The sequence below is a fragment of the Arvicanthis niloticus genome, chromosome 26, assembly GCF_011762505.2.
Source record: "Arvicanthis niloticus isolate mArvNil1 chromosome 26, mArvNil1.pat.X, whole genome shotgun sequence".
Classification (NCBI taxonomy): Eukaryota; Metazoa; Chordata; class Mammalia; order Rodentia; family Muridae; genus Arvicanthis; species Arvicanthis niloticus.
The window spans coordinates 10,354,970-10,378,462 of NC_133434.1; the positions used below are offsets into that span (position 1 = coordinate 10,354,970).

The 23,493-nt window shown below is 44.8% G+C and overlaps 1 protein-coding gene across 3 annotated transcripts in view; it reads right to left on the reverse strand.

Annotated features, from left to right (window-relative positions):
- Sorl1 (sortilin related receptor 1) overlaps positions 1–23,493 on the reverse strand; it is a 162,709-nt gene that overhangs the window by 57,387 nt on the left and 81,829 nt on the right. For all 3 annotated transcript variants that reach the window (XM_076924791.1, XM_076924793.1, XM_076924790.1), the window contains exons 13-21: positions 17,981–18,159; positions 15,471–15,657; positions 13,457–13,585; positions 12,856–12,941; positions 7,956–8,128; positions 6,356–6,487; positions 4,486–4,577; positions 2,588–2,834; positions 1,813–1,951 (exon numbers count right to left, since the gene is read on the reverse strand). In XM_076924791.1, coding sequence (XP_076780906.1) covers positions 1,813–1,951; positions 2,588–2,834; positions 4,486–4,577; positions 6,356–6,487; positions 7,956–8,128; positions 12,856–12,941; positions 13,457–13,585; positions 15,471–15,657; positions 17,981–18,159 — 1,364 coding nt within the window. The remainder of the gene's footprint in view (positions 1–1,812; positions 1,952–2,587; positions 2,835–4,485; positions 4,578–6,355; positions 6,488–7,955; positions 8,129–12,855; positions 12,942–13,456; positions 13,586–15,470; positions 15,658–17,980; positions 18,160–23,493) is intronic.

Consider the following 23,493-nt stretch of genomic DNA (forward strand, 5'->3'; position numbering starts at 1 on the left):
CCCCCAGCTGTGCTTGAACTGCTGGCCTAAGAGGCAGCCCAGACAGGAAGTGCTCTAGAGACTGCTGGGGTACACATGCAGCATGCTATGGGCACCCATAAAAATGAAGTCATGCTCTTCTGGACAAGGTGGCATCTTAGAGAACATTCTGTAGCCTGGGAAGTGGATCAGCAAGGGTGGCATCCTTTATCATCCCAGGTCTATAGAAAATGGTGCTGAAGCTGAGAAGCAGGGCCCCATTACCCTGCCCTACTTTAAATCAGTTATCTCTCAAGGTTAGCTGGAGCTATATAATATCCTGTCTTAAAAAAACCAAAAACGAAAAAAAAAAAAAAAAACAACCTAAAACCACAAAACCATAAAAAATGGGTGCCTCCTCTTTAAAAAAAAAAAAAAAAAAAAAAAAAGCGGCTTCTCCATTTAGTGGCAGCTCTCACAGTAGTGAGAACCTTTGGGAACACTAATTAATATGTAGGATTTCATTCTTTGATCTGTAAACCATGGATCGTAATACCAACTCCCTATTGGCTGAGAAGCCATAGGACAGTGCTGACTTAGATGTGCACACTGCTTCAGAGTCCTTGGGGGAGTTCTCACGCCATCTTCCTTAGTTCCAAAGGGATAACAGTGGTTATCTATAACTGTATTATTTTCCTCGTCAATTTTCTCTTCAGGTGGTGAGCCAAGAGGCGCCTATCAACCCTATAGTTCAAAACAGGAAACCCAGCAGTGTGTCAATAGAGGCAAGTCAGCAGACCCAGGAAGCTATTTAATCCCGTAGAGATAAGGAAGGTGGGCTTAAAGGGACTATTCTTCCCAGCAAAGCCTTGTCTTTCTCCTAGAGAATCAGGAGTCTCCTTCAAGATAAGCAAAACAGGCAGCCAAGGAAGAAAGGAAGCTCCCATAACAGAAATCTCAGCCTGCAGGACTGGCTGGCAGTAGGTCCTGGAATCCTGAGCCAACAGTTTTAGAAGACCCTCAGCCAGGAGTGGTGGTACACACCTATAGCCCAGTGCTCAGTGAGCTGAGGCAGGAGGATTGAGAGCTCTAGGACAACCTAGGTAGTAACACCATGAAACAATGTCTCAAAAAGAAACAACAGAAACAATCAAGCATGATGGCTCACACCTGTAATTCCACCACTTGGAAGACTGAGGCAGGGGGATGGCTTGCCTGGGCTCCACGGTGAGTTTCAGGCTGGCCTGAGCTGCAATGTGAGCATTTGTTTCTAAATAAAAATAAAGTCTGCTCATCTCTTCTTTCAACAAATAAGAACTAAACACCTACTAAGTGCTAGGCCCTGGTAAAACATTGAGAAGATAAAACAAGACATTCATTTCCTGAGGTTCACACATTCAGTGTGGATTATGAAAGAAAAAACTGCATAGCGTGTGGCCACAGAAGCAGGTATATTCAATGGGCACTGAAGCATCTGGGCACGCAAACATCTGAAAACCCAGCATCCACCATTCCTTGTTGAATGTGCCAAAGAGGGATTAATCATATGATGGGCCTCTCACAGCTGTAACCAGAAGCCCATACCACCCATCGCTGAGAAGCCAAGGGCGGGAGGAGGGCGTAATCACCCACTAAGCACCAGTACTCCAGGAAGGCAGAACTCACTGTCTTCCAGCTGTTTGTGTATCATTAGAAAAGAAATTAAGATGCCATTAGGAAGAAATTAAATAATGTGCATGTTGTCGTGACAACAAGAGAGGCAAACTGCCAGCTCTTGCTCTGAGTCAAGATTGCCCACACGCAGCCCCTTTCCGGAGACCGAGTCTGAGGAAATAGAAGGAGACTCTGCCTTACCAGCATTCTTTCCCTTGTAGAAAATCTTCATGTCCATCAGGCCCGTGAGCTGGCTTGCCAGAATCTCCACCTGGGATCTGCTGTACTTCGAAGCTCTGAAGATACTGAGCTGCGACCAGTCATCCCAGTAGATTTCATTCTAAAGAGAAAAGCTTTGCCTGTTAATCTAGTTCAACGGCCCTTCTTCCGGGACATTTCATGAGGACAAGACGCATTCCATCCCACCACTATGCAGGGACAACAGATAATTACTGAATAACAGGCCAGGCCAAAATTCCACTTAAGTGGAAGTGTCAGTGGTTTTATTAAAACCTCACCAAGAAATGGCCTAGAAAAGACTACCTGGTGCTCATTTTTCTGGACCACAGGGAGGTGACTCGGTTTTGAAGTACGCTTTACCATTGTAGGTCAACGAATTTGCTCCCTAGGGTGAGGGGACAGCTGAAAGGTTATGTAGGAGGCACACAGCATCAGTCAGCAGGGAGTGAAGCAAGGGATGAAGATACCGAACTGAGACGAGGCCCCAGGCAGTGAAAAGCAAAGAGAATCACTCAGAGACCATAACCTTCAACCTTTAGAAATGTAAGCAGGGACAGAAGCCTAAACTCTCCATGAAGGATACAGACAAGTTAGTGCAAATTTGGAAGGCAGACAGTTTTTAAGATCGCAGAATGACTCTGCAAAAAACCCCAACAGGCCTCAGTTCCGTGCCTAGCCATGCTCTTCCCCTTCTCTGGCAGACTGCACATGAGGGCACGACAGGGCAAGGACTCGCCTTAAAGACAGCAATGGCGTACGGGTGTGGGAGGTTGTCAAGGATGACTGAACGCTGCTGGCCGCTGAAGGTGATACGCTCGATACAGTCCAGGTAAGCATCTGTCCAGTAGATCCACTGGCTGTCCACAGAGATGCCGTTGGGCCACTTCACGTCCTCTGACACGAGGCGATAGGCAGCAGAGCCATCCATGTTGCTCCGGTAAATGCCAGGCTTCAAGTCTCCCCAGTCGGTCCAGAACATCACCCTGGTCAACACAGGGATCAGACAATCTCATCAGAATGACATGGGACAGGCTTGATTCTACTTCCCAGAGGTAAGTAAGCCCTCAGAGCAATCATTATTACCACTATCTATCAATCATTATTATTATTGTTAGTATTACCTATCATTATTTTGATCTATCAATCGTTATAACTACTATTTGAGATTCATTCAGAAATGCAGTTGAACTTGACTCAAAAATTCACCTACTGAAGTCTGCCTATAATCACATTATTCCAATACTATACAAAGAAATGAACATACATGCCTGTTAATCTAAGTGCTAACTGGCTGAGGAGGTGAAATGTAGTATTCTATACAACAGAATACACCTATTGTAATGCCCCCACTCTATTGAATACAAGATAGTTTGAAATCTGTATGTTGTATGTGCAACTTAGTTTTTAATCAATGACACAAACTAGAGTCACCTCAGAAGGAACAACCCCAATTAAGGAGCTGCCTTCATCAGACTGGCCTGGGGCAAGTGTGTGGGCCATTTTCTTGATTCATGATTGATACAGGAGGCTCCAGACTTCTGTGGGCGGTACCACCCCTGGGCAGGTGGCCCTGGGCTATATAAGGAAGCTGGCTGAGTGAGCCACTGGGAGCAAACCGGTAAGTGTGGTCCCTGTTTCAATTCTTGCCTTGGATTGCCTCAGGGAGGGACTGTAACCGGCAAGCAAAATAAACTCTTTCCTGCCACCTCAGTTTTCATCCATGTTTTTATCGAAGCAATTAATCTGCTGCATGTGCTCTGATAAGCCACTGTCATTCAATGCTCATAACTGTTGATGGGCAGGAGATCACACACAGATTGATTCTCTTTGACAAGTCGCGTGTGCCACTAAGGGGCACTATATTTAATGATCGTGATTGAACACCAGTAAAAAGACGCTGAATAATGCAAGCAAAAAATTAATAGTAGCTATTATGTATGACTAATGGTGACTATTACGTAACAGTGACGTGATTACGTCCCTAGGTCGTAGGAGGATGAAGGGTGAAGAATGAGAACAAGGCAGACATGAACAACCTTTCAAGGTCTTCTCTTTTAATATCTTCAACAGAGCCCGTAGATTTCTTTCAGAGCGTTCTTTTTAAAACAGTGCTAATTCTTAATCATAAATACACACGAAGAGAAAAGTTAACGCCGTGTTTCCTTCTCAGTAATGTTTACTGTGATGAAGGAGTTAGAGAGGAGCAGCTGTGTGTACCCCACATGCACATTAATTTTTGGAAAACCCGCACATGCTGGGAGTTCTGCGTGTGAGAATGACCAATTGAATTAAATGTTTGCGAGAATCGAGGAACTGAAGATAAAAAAAAATATATCCTTACAGTTTATCAGTGGCCTGCCTGGTTTACAAAGACTCCCTTTCATGTTACCTTTTCTATAGAAGCACGCCGCAGATGTGAGACATCTGGAGACCGTAAGAGTTGGATGCTTCCTAATCAAACACACACAGAGTTATTGGGCCACGACAAGCAAGCAATGGCTTCAAAAGCCCCAATCAACAGGCTATCTCCCCCACGATCACCAAAAGCAGAGACTTCGCCTCAAATTTTCACTTTCATGAGCATCTGTTGTAGCCGTGGGTACAACGCTGACTTCCCATAGGGAAGACACTTACCCCTCTTGAGGTACAAGGACTAGAGCCCTGGGTCGATCAAGCACAGAGGAATTGACGATTGTCAGTCGGAAGTCACCATCTGGATTAGCGACCTGACAAAACAAAGAGGGAAAAAGACTAGAATCTCCTTACAAAGCCCACACAGCCAAAGCCTTCCATGGGCCCTGCCTACAGCACACTCTCCACACCTGCCCTCCACTCCTGGGTCTCATTCTAGAACCACTGGGAAGCCTGCCTTGATTCCCAGTCAGAAGGCGCCGATCATGTCCGTGGCTGAGATAACTTCACATGGGCTGAAGGGGAAGCTAGAACTGTGTGCTCCCTGACTCCAACCCCAGACCATGACAACTTGCACAAAGGTAACAGTTGTGGTCCCTCAGAGCCCATGAAGCCCCATATGTGTCATTCCTCAGTATTTGCACACAACCCACACACATCTTCCTGCATGCTTTAAACCATCCCTAGACCACCTGTAAGCCGCACGGCAGTGCTGCTGCTACGTCACAGTTGAGTTGTTCAGAAATGGACGACAAGAAAAGATGTCTGCACACTCAGGACTGTCTTGTTTATTCGGTTTTTTACTATTTTCAATTCACGGATGTGAAACCACAGATTCGGAGGGCTGACTGAACCATTCTATATGCCAGTCACTTCTGCCAGGGTCCTGAGAGGATTTCCCTCCAGTGTCAGGCTCAGCTCGGAGGCAGGAGTCCCCAGAAGCTTCCCCATTCACTTCATCTCTCCAGGCCTGCCAGTCCCCAGCCACACAATGGCGTGACTCGCTTCATGTTCTCAGCAGAAGGATGGGTTTCTTTATCTCCTTGCCACTGAGCTACTTCTTCCTCTCTGTGGTTTCCATTTGCTTTAAGACAAGATCTCTGTGTATCTCCAGCTGGTCTTTTAACTTATTATATAGCCCAGGCTGGCCTCAAATCCTGATCCTCCTGCCTCAGTAAGAGCTGGGATTACTGGAATACACAATATACCCAGCTCCTCTGAACTAAAAGCTAATCAGAAAGAGAATGTCTGTGTTCATTCCACTCCTTGCTCACTGTATTGTCAAACACAAGAGCAGGCCTGGCATGTATCCTGCATCAAACAGCACTCGTTTAATGACTAAGTAAACGAGACTCATCCTCACACCTGAAGAAAAAGAAGTTTCAGGAAGCCCCTTGCTGCGTATATCTCGGCTGGCAGGCTGATCCATGGATCCAGGGCAGCCTCCCAAGCCTCTGTGTCCACCTCACTACATGTCACGAAGCTCTCTGCATCTCCTGAACTTGTGTTTGCCCATTAACCTGCATGTCACATCCCCATGCAGTGCCAGGTCGACAATGAATGGGTCAGCATCCCAGGGCCCCCGCAGTAACCCTGGAGGTAGGGTACACAGATGATTCCTCAACACACACTGTGAGCTGTTTACAGACTCCTCATCACCCTCATGTAACTGTGGCTCTACAAGGTGGACCAGGTTTCTGGGAAGCTAATAGACAGGTAGCGATCGATTCAGATCATGTCAGAGACATGGTTGTTTTCAATAATAATGGACTGTTATTGTTATAATGATTACAACAGTATGAAATCATTATCATTATTGTTATTATACGATGCTTCTGCTAGCCAAAGTCATATATCTTAAACGGTACCTCAGGCTCCATTAAATGGTCCTCACATGGGCTCCTCAAAGCTGTAAACATCCTGAAGTGACCCCCTTTCATCCCTTCAGAGGTTTGGCCAGCTTAGGCCCTGAAAACCCTGGGGAAATTTCCAGAGTGATAGGACACACTGCTTCCTAATTTTGTGTCAAACCTGGCTCAGAGCCCAGCTGCTCCGCCTGCTTGCTTAATGAAGAACACAGGAACACTCCTACCTCAATCTTTTTAAAGCCAGCATCCACCCAGTAGAGTAATTGGCTGAGGGGTTCGAAGGCCAAGGCCTCCACGGTCTCCAGGCCGGAATTGATGATCACTTCCTGTCCTGTGCTCCCGTTCAAGCAGAGACGCTAGGAAGAGAAAGATGTAATCAACACTGTGAACTCATGGCCCGTCAGCCCCTCAGTAGTAGTCCTGCCTTCAGCTAGCTGGTTTGCCAAGGTCACAAGGTTTTATAGGAGTAAATGGGCAGATATAAGAAGATGTGTTAACAGAATGACAAACAGATTCTAAATCTGTTTCGATTACTGTGTGCTATTATTATAAACACAGATTACTAAACTATGGCCCATCTCAGAAGAATGATCTTTTGACTAAGACATAGGAGTCTGCTGTGTTTAAAATAAATGAAAAAAAAAAAAAAAAAAAAAACAGATTGCAGCTAATTTTTACTTCTTCTGTCTCCTTTTATATAGTCTTTTATCCCTTGCATGGCTCTTGGCCATCGGGCATCATTGTTGGGGCAATGACACTCAGTGGTCTCCCCTAACCCTGACCCTCACAGTGTAAAGCTTACATTATGTATGAATTTTGCAGCTACGGATACCATTAGTAAATGTGATAGAACCCTTTTTGCCTTCTGTGAACCTAGGACTTCCTGCTTGCTACATAAATGATCTACCACCGAGCTACACTCCCAGGTTCATTTGGGGATGGAGAGATGGTTCAGTAGTTTCAAGTGCTTCCCGCTCTTGCGGAAGAAAGTTCAATTCTCAGCACCCATGTGGCAGTCAGCTCCACAGTTCCAAAGGACACTTCTCCTGGCCTCCCCTGGCACCATGCATGTACACGGCATACAGACATACATTCAGACAAAACACCCATCATACACATAAAATAAAAAATAAATCTTTAAAATGCAGACACGTAAACATCTGAGTATACAGAAAGTATCTAGCCTATCTAGAGAGCTTTAATATCTACATTCTTAACCTGGTGTGTGTATGTGTGTGTATGCATATGTATGGTTATGTGCGTATGTGTGTGTGGTTGTTGTCGTTGTGTGGTTTTATTTTGTGTCCTGATCAAGCCTGGGGCTTTATGTACACTTGGCAAGTGTTGACCCACACAGCTGTGTCTGCCCTGATTATCTGGGTTGACTCAACCCTCTTGCCCTAACCTCCCACCATGCCCAGGCACTTCCTGGTACTTTTCTGACTTCAGGAGAGCTATAGTGGGTAGTTATGTGGACTGAAGATAGCTGGAATGTCACTACACGTTGACACGGAAGGGAAAATGCTAACAAGGAAGGTGGCAACTCACAATCCCACATCACCAGCCCCAGAATCCTTCTACCAGGAAACTAAGATCTTAGATGCAGTCAAAGATTCAGATTCGGGGCATCCTTTATCTTTCTCATAGGAGCAGAGGAGGTAGGCAGGGAAAGAAAATTACAACAGAAAACTGCAGCTTCGGGCAGCAACCCAGAGATGGGTTACCATGTGCAAACTTCTCCCTGCTCACCTTGCTTGAAGCCTGTCAGAACTGGGTAGTCAAAAGCCACAACCTCAAGACTTAACCAAGGGCTGACAGACTCACCTGGATGGTGTCCAGGGCCAGGTCAGACCAATACAGGCAGTTGCGTTCATAGTCAAAGTCCAGGGCCACAGCGGCCCGCAGCCCCGAGAGAGGAAGTTGCTCTGTGGCTCCCGAGGCCAAGTCGTAGCGGTAGATGGACTTCCGCATGGCGTACAGGATGAACTCATTCTCCTCTGCAGACATAAAGCAACCAGGATAGCCAGGGATGCTGAAGATTGCCAAGCAGGCCAGGACTAGTTCCTTCTCACACACAAACCCCAACCCATTGTCACGAGGGTAGATCAAGTGCCAGAGCCTAAGAATCTAGACTCAGGACACAAAACAAAATCACATTTCTAACCCAGTAACTGTGTCCCTTTATGTTGTGTTACCCTGCACAAACAGTAACAAACACATTTCAACATCTGTCTCTCTGAGCCCTGCCTACAGGCTTCAGTCACACTCGTCAACGTTAAGTGACAGGCCGGTCATTCCATATCATGTCAGGTAACTACCCCATAGCACCATTACCTTGGTGACTACTTAGTAACTACTAAAGCCTTCTAACCCAGCTTCCCGCCCCGTGTGCTCACTCATACGTGCTATTCGCAGTGCCCTGTGATGCTTTAGGTCGACCCGATGAGGTTTCAAAGCAAGAATATATTTCTTCTGGAGTGATTACAAAATGTCCGACAGAGTAATTACTGTTCTGTTTCTGCTGAACAAATGTTTACACAAAGTACTTCCTATGCACGGGGCATGGTTAAATCCTCAAAACACCCGTGAGCTAGAAGAATGAATATTAATTTGCTTGAGGACACACAGCTAGGAATTAAGTAGTCTGGATCCAGAGCGTATGCTTTAGCCTTTATACCACGCTCCTTTAATGGTGTGGATATTCACAGCGCCACTTGTTAAGGCTTATAAATAGAGGATCAAAGTGCTTTAGAGTTTTACCTAATGTTGGACAACCAGCGATTTAAAGCCTAATACCCTCTCTTTCTACTTAGAAAATAGCGCAGAAGTCATCGTGACGCTTCCACAGGAGGGCAGAGGAGCAGTGAGTACCTCTAGCTATAGCACCCGTGGAACCTCTGGGTGGCTGAACACATAGAGATTACCTCAGGGTGGTAAGGCTAGGAAGGATGTGTAAGCCCCACGCCCTTCAACATCAACATCGCTTACACATCACTGTCTGCTGGCTGTTTGCCTGTGACATTGTAATACCTTGTGTAGCAAGTAGATTTCAAAATCTAGAGTTGCTGGGGAGAATAAAACACACAGACAAAGCCCAGAGGACCTGCCAGGATGCCACCTGGAAGAAGGGATGAGAAAAAGCCTGGCCCATGTGGGTCCTAGGACAAAGCTAAGGACAGTGTTCGGATGCTGTTGCTTGAGTGTGGGCCTGTCCAGATGTTACTTTTGTCAACTTTCCAAATATACTAACAATAAAAAAAAAACTCTTTAAAAAAATTTTAAAGCATCTACTGATGCTATGCTCCATGTGCGACCAAGATGCAAACACAAATCCTTTGCTTCATGCTTGAACTGGTTGCTGGGTTGTTTTGTGTGGTTGGTTTGTTTGTTTGTTTTTTTGGTTTGGTTTGATTTGTTTTGTTTTGTTTTTCCCTGCCTTTCTCTTATCCTATTAATTCACTGAACTCATACAGCCATATAACCTGCTTTGTAAGAACCTCAATACCGGGCTGGCGAGATGGCTAAGCGGGTAAAGGCACTTGCTACCCAGCCTGATGAACTGAGCGATCCCCAGGAACCTACACAGTGGGAGAAGAGAACCAACTCCCAGAAGCTGTCCTCCCCCCCCCGCCCCCCCTCCCCCCCCCCCCGACCTCTCCATCTACACTGTGTTATACAAATGCTGTCCCCCTCCCCTCTTCCACATATACACAAATAAATGTGATTTAAAAAAAAAAAAGTCTCCAATACTGATAACACATTGAAAAGAAAACAAATCCACTAAGTCAAGAGTAGGCAAAATACTTGCTGACTCTGTGGGACGGTCTGGACCTGGTCCTTAGCATTGCTTCTCAAAAGCTTTAAATAATAAACGAATCTACACAAATCTTAAAGAAGGAAAAGTTTTGTTTCTTTTTATTTTCACCTTGTTTCAAAAATATTACCAGCACATGGTAACTAAATGTCACCTTTGGGCTGACACTAATTCCAAAGGAGGGGGCAGGAAGAGGTAGGTCACAAGATGCAAGCCACATGCCCAGCAGTGAGATTTCTGACCCACTTCCCTCCACAGCACCAGAACCCTCACTGGTCCTTTGTTTCTTCTAAGAAGCTAGTGCCCTTACAGCATAGGAGGAGACCTGAGAAGCTTGCACTGGAGGCAGGCGTGGAGTCACACACACAGTGCTTCCCCGCGTGTGTCCTACCTCAGAGAAAGAACTGAGGGTTTGGCTGGTACAGTCATGAAAAGGCACAGCCTAGAAAGATACATTGTTACGGTAATCATAAAGAAGAAAAGTGCTGTGTTTTACAAATCCTTCCAGGTGGCCACATTACCTCATCTTTGCAAAGATTAGGTATGGTCCCCATTAGGCCTAGAAAACTTCTTTTTCTCTGAGTACTTCCCTGCTTGAATTTAGGGGATGCCCAACCCTAAATAAGACTTTTCTATTTCATCCCCTGCTCCCCACCTCTTCCATCAGAAGAGAAAATAGCTTTCTTGCCTATTCTGATGACTTTAAACAAACAATCATGTGTGTCCCTTGCTGAATTATCCCTGAAGTATTTGTGACGGAAGTATGTACTCCAGGCCCTTAAGAGCACTCACTCAAACCCTCCTCACCCAAGCCCTCATCACAGCGGAGGGAGCACTGGAATATTATCTGCTCATTTGTAGGAATCTGCTGAATTAGTGGTTCTTTTTACATCTCCACTGTGAGGTATGTTAATTACTCCAGTAATGATGGAAGATTAAATTAAGGGACTAATGAGCTTAGCAGCGTCAGGGCGCGCTGAGGAGCAGTGAGAGGCGGGAGGCTGCCTTGTTCTGCCTGCCTGTGGAAGATGGAAGGCAGCCTGCCTGGGTCATGATTTGCTGGGAGCTCATGGCACTTCCCCCAAAACAGCACTGCTGATGGACGCCAGGGCCGCTCATCAGCCCTGGGATGATAAAACCTCAAAGGAAGGAAGGAAGCTCGGACTAAGTCCTGGAAACCATGAAAGAAGAAAAGAGGCTAAGCAGTTATTTTTTTGTGGTGTGTGTGTGTGTGTGTGTGTGTGTGTGTTATGTGTGGTATGTATATGTGTGTGAATATTTATGTATATGTGTAGTATGATGTATGATATGTGTATATATGCATGAATGTGCACATGTGTGCATATTTGTATGTACATGCATGTATGGTGTATGTGTGGTGTGTGTTGGTGAGTGGATGTGTGTGTATGCATGTGAATGTGCATGTGTGTGCATATTTGTGTGTATATATGTGTGTGTGTGGTATGCATGTGGTGTGGTATATGTGTATGGTGTGCTGTGTGCATGGTGGTAGGGGTGTGGGGTATGTGTATATATTGTGTGAATGTGCACTTGTAAGCCTATTTGTGTGTATGTATTATGTATGGTGTATGTATGGGGGTGTGGGGTGGTGGTGGTGTGTATGTCTATTGTGTGTGTGTATGTATACAAGTGTGCATGTGTGTGTGGTGTATATGTACATGTATGCATGTGTGTGTATGTGTGTATGCATGTGTACAAGTGGGTGGGTATGTGTGGTGTGTATGTGTGATACATGTGTATGCATATGTATATGTGTATGTGCATGTGTGTACATGTGGTATGTATGTGTGTATGTACATGTGTGTATATATATGTGTGTGTCATGTGTGTGTGTCTGTATGTGTGTGATATGTATATATGTATATGAGGGGTGTCGTTCATTTCCATGTGTACGTGTGGCCAGCTGAACATTACATGTCCTGCTTCATTGTTCTCAGCCTTACTCCCTTAAGGCAGAGTTCTCACTAATCTGGAGCTATGCTGGCTGTCAGCCAGCCCCAGGACGCCTCCTGTTCACACACCAGGCTTGCACACACACATGTGATCACGCCTTGCTTTAATGTAGGAAACTTGAACTTCTATCTTCATCCTTACAGAGAAAGTGCTCTTGTCCTCTGAGCCGAGTCCCTAGCCTAGTCACATTTTTAAGGTATCACCATTTTGTGCCTATATTACAAACAACTTATGTTACATCACTACCAAACAGCTTAGAATATCTTTGAAATACAGTTGTATCTTCATAATCTCTCCAAAGAAGGTTTTCTCCATCAATAGGTATGGAAACAGGACTGACACTTAGATGTCATTGGATCCTGGACCTTCAGATGTGAGTTTTACCACTGCCAATGACTACATATACAATTTTAGGGACATCTTTTCCCCTGTACTGCTTGCCTCCTCATATGGACACACGTACAATATGTTTTAATGGAACCAATGATCTCTGCATCACTGGGCTATAGAGACAATTAAACTGCCAACACACAGGCAAGTGAATTGAGGTCTATAAAATTCTAACAAAACTAATATTTATTGTAAAACCAAGGTAGAGCACTTAATTTAGAAGGAGCCCCAGTTTCTCTCCATTCAACTTTGACAAACCTAGAGACACACCAAGGTCTGTGAATGCTTCTCAACCCCCAATAGATACCAAATAGACTACCCTCCAAAACCTGACCTACCACCAAATATTTCACATTCCCTCAGGATGTGAAACTACACAAAGGCTTCATGTGCATGTTAAGCTTAGGAAAGGAGGAGCCTTCATGTTCCCTAAACTCTCTGACTCCACCCCCACCAAGTTAAGAAGATCCACATGACTAGCTGGGCAAGACCAGAATGACCCAACCAGGACTCAAGAAGGCAAAAGGAAGAGACCATCTGTCTTACCTGCCAGGGGACAGGGGACCAGCTCCCCTTCCAGCCGGGCTTCAACATCTCCTCCGCTGCAAGTGTCCCCAGAAATCTTCCGATAGCTGTAAACCCAACCCCCCAAAGCAACAAGTCAGAAACATGGAGAGGGTACATCTGGATCATGATGGTGCCCCAACTGAGGACATATTCCTGGCCACGGACAACAGAGTGGGAAGGGTGGTATTTAGTCGCTCGGAGTCAGTTTTGCTTGTGGTTATTTAGAGCAGGCCAACCCAGGTGGTTTAATGTACTGCTCAGAGAAGCACTTAAAAATCTCTCGGTCCTATAAACTCCCCTGAAGATGTTCCCCAGCCAAGGCTTCTTCAGATGTTCTCAGCCTTGCAGAAAAGCTTGCAGACTCTTTTCTCTCAGATAGATGCCGTTAATCTTGCAGATATATCTATCTTGCAGATAGATGCCATTAATTTAAAAAGCTGTCTGACCACCTGCAGTCTGTAACTTAGGGTTTGAGAATTTAGGGTATGGGCAGAGTTGAGTGGCTCTCGCATGTCCCTCCTTCCCCACACGCAGGCCCTTGTAAGCATGACTCAGCCAACTGTATGATACAGATACATACCCTCTTGTTCTCCTGTATGAAGACCCCACAGGGCAAGGCACAGGAAGGCTGTAGGGCTTCCCAGAAAACTCAGGGTCTGGAACACAAACCTCTAAGGAGAGATCTCCGCTCATCTTGAAGCCAAAGTCACTGAAAGGCAATTGAAGTCCATTTAGAGCGCGGATATGTACCCGCCACCTCAGAACCTACCCTGCATCCTCTACACACACCTGCGGTCTTTATTCTGTGGGTTACTCCACAGGACCTTTAGGGAATAACTACTTTGTTATATATACTATGTATGCTACATCTACAAAGAAGCCATGTGTCAGAGCCACATCTGGAAAGCCACTGCCACGTCCCCTAAGCAGACAAGAAGGATGTAAGTCATCAGGCCAAAGCAAAACTTCATCTACATTCTGCGTGTCCAGACTCCGAGCCTGTCTGTCCTTGGATAAAAGGGGAGAGTGGGGCTGAGGCTACGATTCCATTGGTAGAGTGCTTGCCTAGAATGCACAAGGCCTTGGGTTCAGAATCAGTACTAGGTGTGGCAGTACCAATCTGTGATCCTAGCTCGTGGGAGGTAGAGACAAGAAAATAGAACTTCAAAGTCACCCCCCACTATATAGTAGTTTTGAAGCCAGCCTGGGATATAAACATCTATTTCAAATAAATAGACAGATTAATTAATTAATTAATTAATTAATAAAATGGGGGGTCAGGTCAATGAGTTGTAAAGGCTCCTGCACACAGTATACTGTGTAAAATGTCAGCTACAGTGGTACTTAGCTGTAATCCCAGCACTCCTTCTCCAAGAAGGGAGGAGCTAAGAGAAGTGGTTACAAGCTTAGAGTGAGTCAGCCTGGCATACACAGAATAAAAACAAGACTCACCTCAGAACTGAGGTAGGAAAGAAACAACTCCCAGAAGTTATCTTCTGACCTCCTACATGTGCCATTACAGGTACACATGCATAGCACACACACATACATGCATACACATGTATGTATATATATATATATATATATATATATATATATACACATATATATATACACACATACACACATACACATTTATATACACATATACACACACTTATACACACATATACATAATACACATACATACATACACACATACATAATACATACATACACACATATACATACATACACACACATATACAAAGAATTAGCCAATGTTTAAGAACTATGTTACTTTCTCCTTAACTCATCAGGATAACTAACACATTTTTTTTTAAGTACTAAGGATCAAACCCAGGACCTTGTCCATGCTGGGTAAGTGATCTACCATTTCCTAGCCTTGAAAATCATTGTGACTAAGAACTCAGTGTCACTTAAGAACCTCTCCCCACACTATCCAACACATCTGGATGCCTCATTCTGAACTTGGGAGACAGTTTAATTCATCAGGCTCCTATAATCTGAGGACCACATCAGCCAACCTCACAGCTTGGAGGGTGAAGTAGGCAAATGCTGGTTAAATTCTAAGTCTTGCCCACACTGCATGGCTTCTCCAGTCTACACTCCCCACACGGAATGTGAGACGGCTTGGACTGTGTTCTCCAAGACTTGAGTCAAGCTACCAGTTCTTTAAGTTATAGGAATGTTCATACTCACGAGCTTGACCCAGAAATCTTCACTTTCTGACACTGAATTCAACATTTATTGACTATTTCCTGGATTCCCCTGAGTGAAAAGTACAATAAACCACAGGACAACACAGCTTGCCCTGTATAATATCTCACTTAGCGGGCTGTGCAGAATCATCCCAAAGGCAGGGAGTTTATTAGTCTCTCTCATTCATCCAAGCCATCCACCTGTTACTGACTGGCTACTCTGGATCTGTTGGCCTGGGCTGGGCCGTTAGTTATTACACTGCTTGCTTGCACACAGCACGCTCAAGGAATCCCCTTCCTCAGAGAAAGAGAACATGTTCTCTATCTCTTAACCTCGCACTACAGAGCAGCTATAATGTAACTCCAGATCCTGGGCATGGAGGAAAAACAAACCATTCATAGTCCTCCCGAGTGCAGGAGCAGTTGGACACGACCACCGGGCGGTCAAAGTCCTCCCCATTAAAGCACGTTGCGTGAGGGGTCCTCCTTTTGAAAACTGTCTTGTGTCCTAGCAAACACTCGTTTCCCCGCTCATCAGATGGGGACCACAGCTTGTAGTCGTTTTCTGTGCAAGGAACCCCTGAGAACAGAAAAGGGCAGAGCCATGCATCAGATCCAGGCCGGTGCAGGGTTTCCTGTCTCCACACCCTCAACGCAGCCCTCCACTTCCGGTGCCTCTGTAGCCATCCGGCAAGTACAAGAGCTCAAAACTGCCTGTCTCTAGTAACCCAAGGGTGGGCAGCAGTCATGAGGAAGAAGGAGCACCCCTGTGACACAGCTCCTCTGGGAAAGCTACAGAGGTGCGGGTCACATGTGACACCATCAACTCCTGAGTCGTGAAAGCTGAGACATCTGCGGGCAGGCAGTGCTGTTTATTTTTGTTGATTTGTGCACTGAGTGTGTGAGTGTGTGTGTGTGTGTGTGTGTGTGTGTGTGTGTGTGTGTGCCATGCGCATGTTACACATGCACTCTTTGTCATTTGTTTGCTTTGGGACTGTGTATTTTAAACTTATTTATTTATTTACTTATTCACTGTATGTATGTGTGGGGGGTGTGAGGTGTGCGTGTGTGTTTGTGTGCACGAGCGTGCGCGTGTGTGTATGCTGTGTGTATATGTGTGTGCTTTTTATCATTTGGTTTAGGACTGTGTATTTTAAACTTATTTATTTATTTACAATGTATTTGTATGTGCACGCTGGTGCACATGTAGAGGTCAGAGGACAGCTCTCTGGAGTTAGGCTTCACCTTCCATCTTTATATGGGTTCCCAGGATTGAACTGGGGTCTCCAGGATTGAACAGGAAGCACATTCACCTGCTGAACCATCATCTCACTGGCCCAGAGTTCTGCGTGGCTTGCTGGCTTGCTTGCTTGCTTGCATGTTTTATAAACAAGAGGATATATCTAGAAAGTTCAGGGGAACCCCAAACTCCTGATCCCCCTGCCTCAACATCCAGAGTACTGAATTCCTGCCATATGCCATAAAACTCAGCCAAATCTCTAAATTATTAGGAGAGTCTATAGCTCCTTTTACAAATAGGTGCCAGAGGCGGGGTTGGGGTAGGGCTGGGCTGGGGCTGGGTCCCTGCTGGGATACTTGGTAGGTGATGCAGAGGTGCTGTTAACCCATCCTGATTCCTTAGGAAGAAAAGCAAATCTGGTAGTATGGACTGAGAGTCCTGAGAAACGTGTTTGCCCTACTTGATGGTACAGGATCCTTACGTAGAGAGACTGGAAATGACAAGATAACTTCACACTTCTCCCACCAGCCCACATCCACTTAAGATGTCAGTTAGTGTGCCTATGGGAATTCTATGCTTACGTCTAATTGGTGCCTCGTATCTTTTTTTATATGTGTGTCAGCTTAAATATTACCCAAAACTGACGCATACCTGTCGACACAATGCCACTCAAATTAGCAAAAGAAGTATTAAAACACCTATGAGGCAATAAAGAGACTCAGTGGGTGCAATAAAGAAATGCAAAGACCTTATAATTAGGGGGTGGGACATGATACCTAATTGCAGGCACAGATATATAATTCAAGGTGTGATGGACAGTGGAGAGACACCTTCCGACTGAGATGCCAGAAGCATATCCTGAGATGCTGGATCCTGAGACTGAGGTTGAATGGCTCGGGTAAGAAAACATAGGAAGCTTTCTAAGCAGCTGGAATTTATCAGCGAAGGAGAAGCAAGAAAGGGCAGAGGTCAAAGAGGCCGTCTGAAAGAGCACTCTAGAGTCCATCAGTCCCCCCTGCATATGTGCATCAACAGATAATAACTAGACTCCAGACAGCCTTCAGAGGGGCCCGCATCAAAGCTGTGCCATTCTTTGGATCATTAGTGCTCCAAAGACCCAGGTGTTAGACCCTGGCCTATGGCATTATGGGTAAATGGGTGGAGCTTTTAGGAAGTGAGCTTTTAGACACTATGTGATAAGCAGACTTCTCCCATCATAGCTCCGAGTACAACTAGAGTGAAGATGTCAAGAAACTATAGACCAAAACCATGAGCTAAAGCAAAGTTTTCCTCCCTTTCCCTAATGGGGAGCTAATATAGACCATACGCATTTGAACAGACCCTCAAGGAACCTCTCATTGGGAAAACTCGCTTTCATGCACCTATCCACCCTCCCACTCATACTTTTGACAGATATATATTTAGATTTACTACCAGGTACTGCACAAGGAAACCAAGACACAAAGAATCATAATCCATCTGCTTAAGAAGAGCTGAGTAAATAAGCCCCCAAACACCTGAGCCCTGGGCCCTTCACGCACTTGTTTGGGCCATCTCCCATAGCGAACCACAAACAGGGCACTGTTATCTAAGCTGCCACCTTGCCCACGCCAGACAATCAGTCATTATGTCTGTAGTCAGGGCCCGGGAGGCATTGGCTTACCCAAGGCATCAGTGGCATTGACCTGAAGGATGAGCCAGCTGTGGACAGTCTCCTTATTAGAGCCAAAGATGGTGAAGACGGTACTCTTCTCACCGGGTTCTGTGAGGAGCCCGTACACAAACACAGGCTTCTCAGAGAAGATGAACGTCTTCCAGGTCTCCCCCTCATTGGTGCTGTACCTGCCCGAGACAAACAAAAGGAGCCTTGAGGTTGTGGTCCTAGAAGGCAGGCCTCAGTTTCTATATACATCGCTAGTGGCTATAACCAGTGGTCTGGGAAAGGGTGACCTCACAACAGGCAAGTTTATGGTTGTACCAGAAAAGCAAGAAAGTGTCAGGGACAGCCAGAAAAGCAAGAAAGTGTCAGGGACAGACAGACCTACCACCTAAAAAGCATGCAAACATTGGAGTGTCACTCATTGCTAGGTTCACCCTCCAACCTTCCCCGCTGAAAAATAAGATGCAGGAACTAGCTGATAGGATTCTGAACAGCCAAATTTAGAAAAAAAAAATTGACACAGAAGAGAAAGATGATGGTAATATTACATAGTGAATAAAAGATGAATCGCTACCAATGATGAGAGGAAGAGAAGAATGGAGGGAGGAAAGGGGGGGGGAAGGAGAAGAGAAGAAAGTCATCTTGTCTTATATCGGTATATCACCAAATACCATTAAAAAGTAATAACGGAATGTGAAGGGTTACCATTCTGTAATCCCCACTGTAGTAATCAAATCAGACAAGGATTACCATTGAATGCTAAAATCACCATGTAAAATTGTAGGGGACTAGGATGCTCGTGCGGTCTAAGGAGATGAGCCCACAAACCAACCATTCACTGCTGGGGAAATGCAATTTCCTGCGGGACAAGTCACACACGTACCCACCATTAGCACCACCAATAGACACCACATGCATTTGGATTCAGCCCAGCCTCTCAGTACCATTTGATGCAAATGAACAAATCTAGGATGTGGGACAGTATAGATGACATCACTGTCATCTATACATCATGTATATAATATATATGTATATACACATCACATATAATATGTATACATACATACATACATAGAACTAGACACAAATATTTTGACCACCTCATTCAATCCCAATATATCTTCTCATCCTGAGATTTAGGAAGTGACCTCTCTACACCTAAAGGCTAAACCAAGTGATGACTAGATGACTGGATGACTAAGTACCTTCCCCCTACCCAGCACAGGTCATATGTGGGGGCAAATCTCAACCAGCTGTCATGCTTGGAGTTTAAATCAAATATGATTAACCCATTCAGCCCCTTGCTTTTTGCCAATGTTAAGAAGCTGAAGGCTCAATACCACTCCTAAAGATACCTTTAGAGTCGGTCCATTAATCAGACAAGCTTGGAATGGACCAGCTGTTCAATGAGGATACAGGAAGTCCATCTATTTTTACATGGGCAAGCTAATTCCATTTAAGAGATCATCCAACCAAAGATAACCCCAGGAAATGAATCATTTCTCTATAGATTCCCAGAAGGTGCAGACGGTAAAGCCATTAATAAGCCGAACCAGCAGGTGTGGCCAAGCATAGCCTTGTACCTCAGCACACACTGCTCACTTAGAGCACGGTGTTTTTCAGGAATCTTGAAGACGGGGTGCTCATCTAACCATAGCAGCAGCCTAGGGGACAGCCATGTTGGTCTGATCTCAACATTCTGACACTGAAAAGAGGACTTACTAGTGACATTAAAATGACAAGATGCAAGAAAAAGAAACAAATATGGATCTCTTTTCTTCCTTTCTTTTTTTCTTTTCCTCTGTGTGTGTGTGTGTGTGTGTGTGTGTGTGTGTGTGTGTGTGTGTACCTACTAGGGAACAAGAAGAGATGAAGATAAAATTATCTGAGTCCTTTTTGGTAATTTCTCCAAGAGTCGGGCGGAACAGATCCTAAAGACAGAAGAGGAGCAGTCCTTGTTTGCCTACAGGAGAAAAGGGACTTTTGAGAATGGATACTAACAGCACTCTGGCAAACGGAACCCCGAGCTGAGAACCCAGTGGTCTCTTGTCACAACACGCTAACCCATTTCTTTTCCTCCTGATTATTCTTGATTTGAACAAGAGACTTGTGTTAGTTACTTACCTTGTTCCTATGACAAAACACAGAAACAAACAAACAAACAAAAACAAAACAGAAGCAACTTCAGGGTGGGTTGTTTCGGCTCACATTTTAAAGGTATAGTCACCCTGGTAGACCTTTGGGACATCTGGTCACACTGCGGCCACAGGGAGCAATATTTGCTTATGTCAGATCACTTTCTCCTTTTTATTCAGTTCAAGACTCCAGGCAATGAACTGGTCTTACCCACACCAATTAACCTAATTGAGCTAATCCCTCTTACATGCTCAGAGATTTGTTTCCATGGTGATTCCAAATCCCATCAAGTTGATAACCAAAACCAACCATAAGAAGGATAATGATGTGAGAGTAAATTTTTTTTTAAAAAAGAGATCCTTGTGGACCACACATATAAACATTCATTCATTGTTGGTGAAATAATATGAAATGAGCTGATATATATTTGGTCACGAACCAAAATAAAACTTCAGTGTCTCACCAGGCTCTGCACTCCAGTCAGCAATTTAGACAATGACCTTGAATGTGACACTGCCCCATTGGCAAAGGGCACAAGGCCAGTTGTACATATATTATGCACATGCAGGTGTAGATATAGACATATGTGGTAAAAATTAAATTCAAATGTTTTCATGCATCCAAAGGCTAAGCAAAAATGAGAATATAAACATTCATATGATGTTCCCAAGACTTAATCTGCTGTAATTGAGGATAGGAGACACCTGGACTTGTGTCCTTTAATAAGATCCATCAGATGATGGGCTTCTGGGGAGTTAGTTGTGCTAAACTTAGCTACTGACAAAAGGAAATGGCGAACAAATCTGAAATGCTGGGCCACAGGAATAAGTCAGTAGCTAAAGTTCATGTCATCCAAGCAAGAGGACCAGAGTTTGGATTCCCAGAGTCCATATAAACCCATGTTGGTACAGTGTCTTTCCCATAATTCCAATCTCAGAAGGCAGAGAGATGGGATCCCTGTATGGGCTGTGTTGCCAGGCTCTGGGTTGAACTGAGAGCCAGTGCCTCAAAGAACTAGACAGATGCACAGTCGAGGAAGATTCCTACTACTGACCTTGAACCTCCACATGCACAGGTACACAGATTCACATACAGGTTCACACACATGTGCACATGAACACACTCCACACATGTAAACTCAAACACACACACACACACACACACACACACACACACACACACACATAACAAAAATAAACCAAAAACAGAAGAAAATAGAAAATTCTATTTGAGTAAAGGAAACCGTGTGTGTGTGTGTGTGTGTGTGTGTGTGTGTGTGTGCATGCACTGTGCATAGCTGCAACTCTGGAATGAAGGAAATTACTCTTATGGCAATAGCAATAAAAATCAACCCAGCAACTGCATATCATGGTCAGGAGGACAGAAGTGAGGCAATGACAGGCCGGTGCCTGCAGGGGCATCTTTGGGATGGTGGGAAAACATCTTGGTACAACTCCCTAAAGACTGACTAAAATCTGAAGGTCCCATGCTATGTAAACGGTTTCTTAATAAATAAAAATATTAATGGAAGTCACCACTTTGAAAATGACAGCATGGTGGTATACATCTGTCATCTGAGCACTGGAGAGGCTGAGGCAGGAGGATCTCAAGTTGGAGGATAGCCTGGGTTACACATCAAGAAACTTAACGGTTTTATTTGTAGAAATAGTATCCCGAGTCAGTAGGTATTAATCCTTCTGCACAGTTCACACTATGGAGGTCAGATATGAGACCCACATTTTAATACAATAATATTACAAGATAGACCTAGAGAAAAATCTGTGTGAAGGTTCAACACCAGACAAGGTAAGGAGATTGGAGTATTTCCCACAGAATGACAGATACTCAGTATTACAAGCGTGGGGCCATCAAAGTCTGAAAGGCTTTCCAATGAAAGGAGGTATCTGCTGAATGATCCAAGGACTCAAAAAGCCACGGAATGGAACCTGGACTGCAGAGAACTTCGGAGTTTCTCTTACCAGAGACCTATGCTCACCAATGAACAAATGAACACATAAGCAAGTGAATGAATGAATGACCAAAGGGATAAATCAAGCTGCCCAGAAGAAAATGGCAAGTTCCCCATTGCCACAGTTACTCAAAGACTGGAAGGTTCTCCATCATAGGTGGCAGAAGGCAGAACCACGTGAGACAGCCCGAACATATTACTGTTGAACTCAGTTTTGGAACCTGGAACTGCCACCTGGCTCACCTTGACCAAATCTGCCTCCAGGGAATGGCCCCGCCCCACTCCTCCTAAACCTCTGTTTTCTGTGAGCAGTAGAATCGCCCTCCAGTTAACCAGAAAGCATGTCCTTTTCACCCAGGGTGCACCCTTGAACCGACGAGCCTTCATTTTACTTCCAATCTTCTCTGGAATACATTCATCCTCCTCATTCTTCCGAAGGAAGTCATGTCATTCCTTCACTTAAAGTCCTCGAAAGTCAAGTTTCAGTCTTACCCAACTATGAACCCTTCAAGCTACAGTTCCAACCTGCAGGGCAAGAAGTGCCCTCTGATGCAATCATGGAAGGACTATTATGAGGGTAACCAGTTGCTCTCTGATTAGATTTGAGGCCCCGTCCACAGGAGGTGATTCCTGCCTGATACTGAAAACCTGGTTCAAACACCAAAGGCTATAGTGGGAAGCCTGCTGTTGTCTTGCTGAATGGGCATGATGTCAAAATGCTTTATAAATATTGGTGTTTATATCTATAGGTGAGCGCTGCTCTCAGCCTCGGCCAGAGAAGCTTCTCTTTGCTGTGGGCAACAATCAATACCATGACTAATAAGTCGTCAAATGCTAAGAGTGTCCAGCTCCCCCCAGGGAATCTACATCACCCTGCTAAGGTCCAGGGAGCAACAACAAAGAAGTGAGTGAAAGAGTGAAGGTAGGAGCTAGAGACGGCGGTGACTGCCATGGAACGCTATCTTCTGGATATACACGGCCATTTCTCTTATGAACTCCCAGCAGCTGTGGTTACCTTCACAAGACTGGGCCCCTCGACCTCTCAATCACAAGTGAGGGCGGGACTAGTGAGGCCCCGCCTCTTTGAAAGAAGCTATTGGCAGCTAATTGGTAGCTTGAAGAATTGGGTATTGTTTTTGTCTTCGGGGTACCACCACTAGTGCCATGCTCCAGGAAATAGCCCCACACCCATGCTCATGTATCAACCTTAATTGAACTCAGAAAAAGAAAGAAAGAAAGAAAGAAAGAAAGAAAGAAAGAAAGAAAGACCTATCAATAGAATCTGTTGGAAGAACAGCTGGATGCAAATGGGAGGCAGTGAGGGTGTAAGGATGGTAAAAATGGCCAAACTTCATCACACACATATATGAAAGAACAACAATAACTTTATTTAAACATACACACACACATA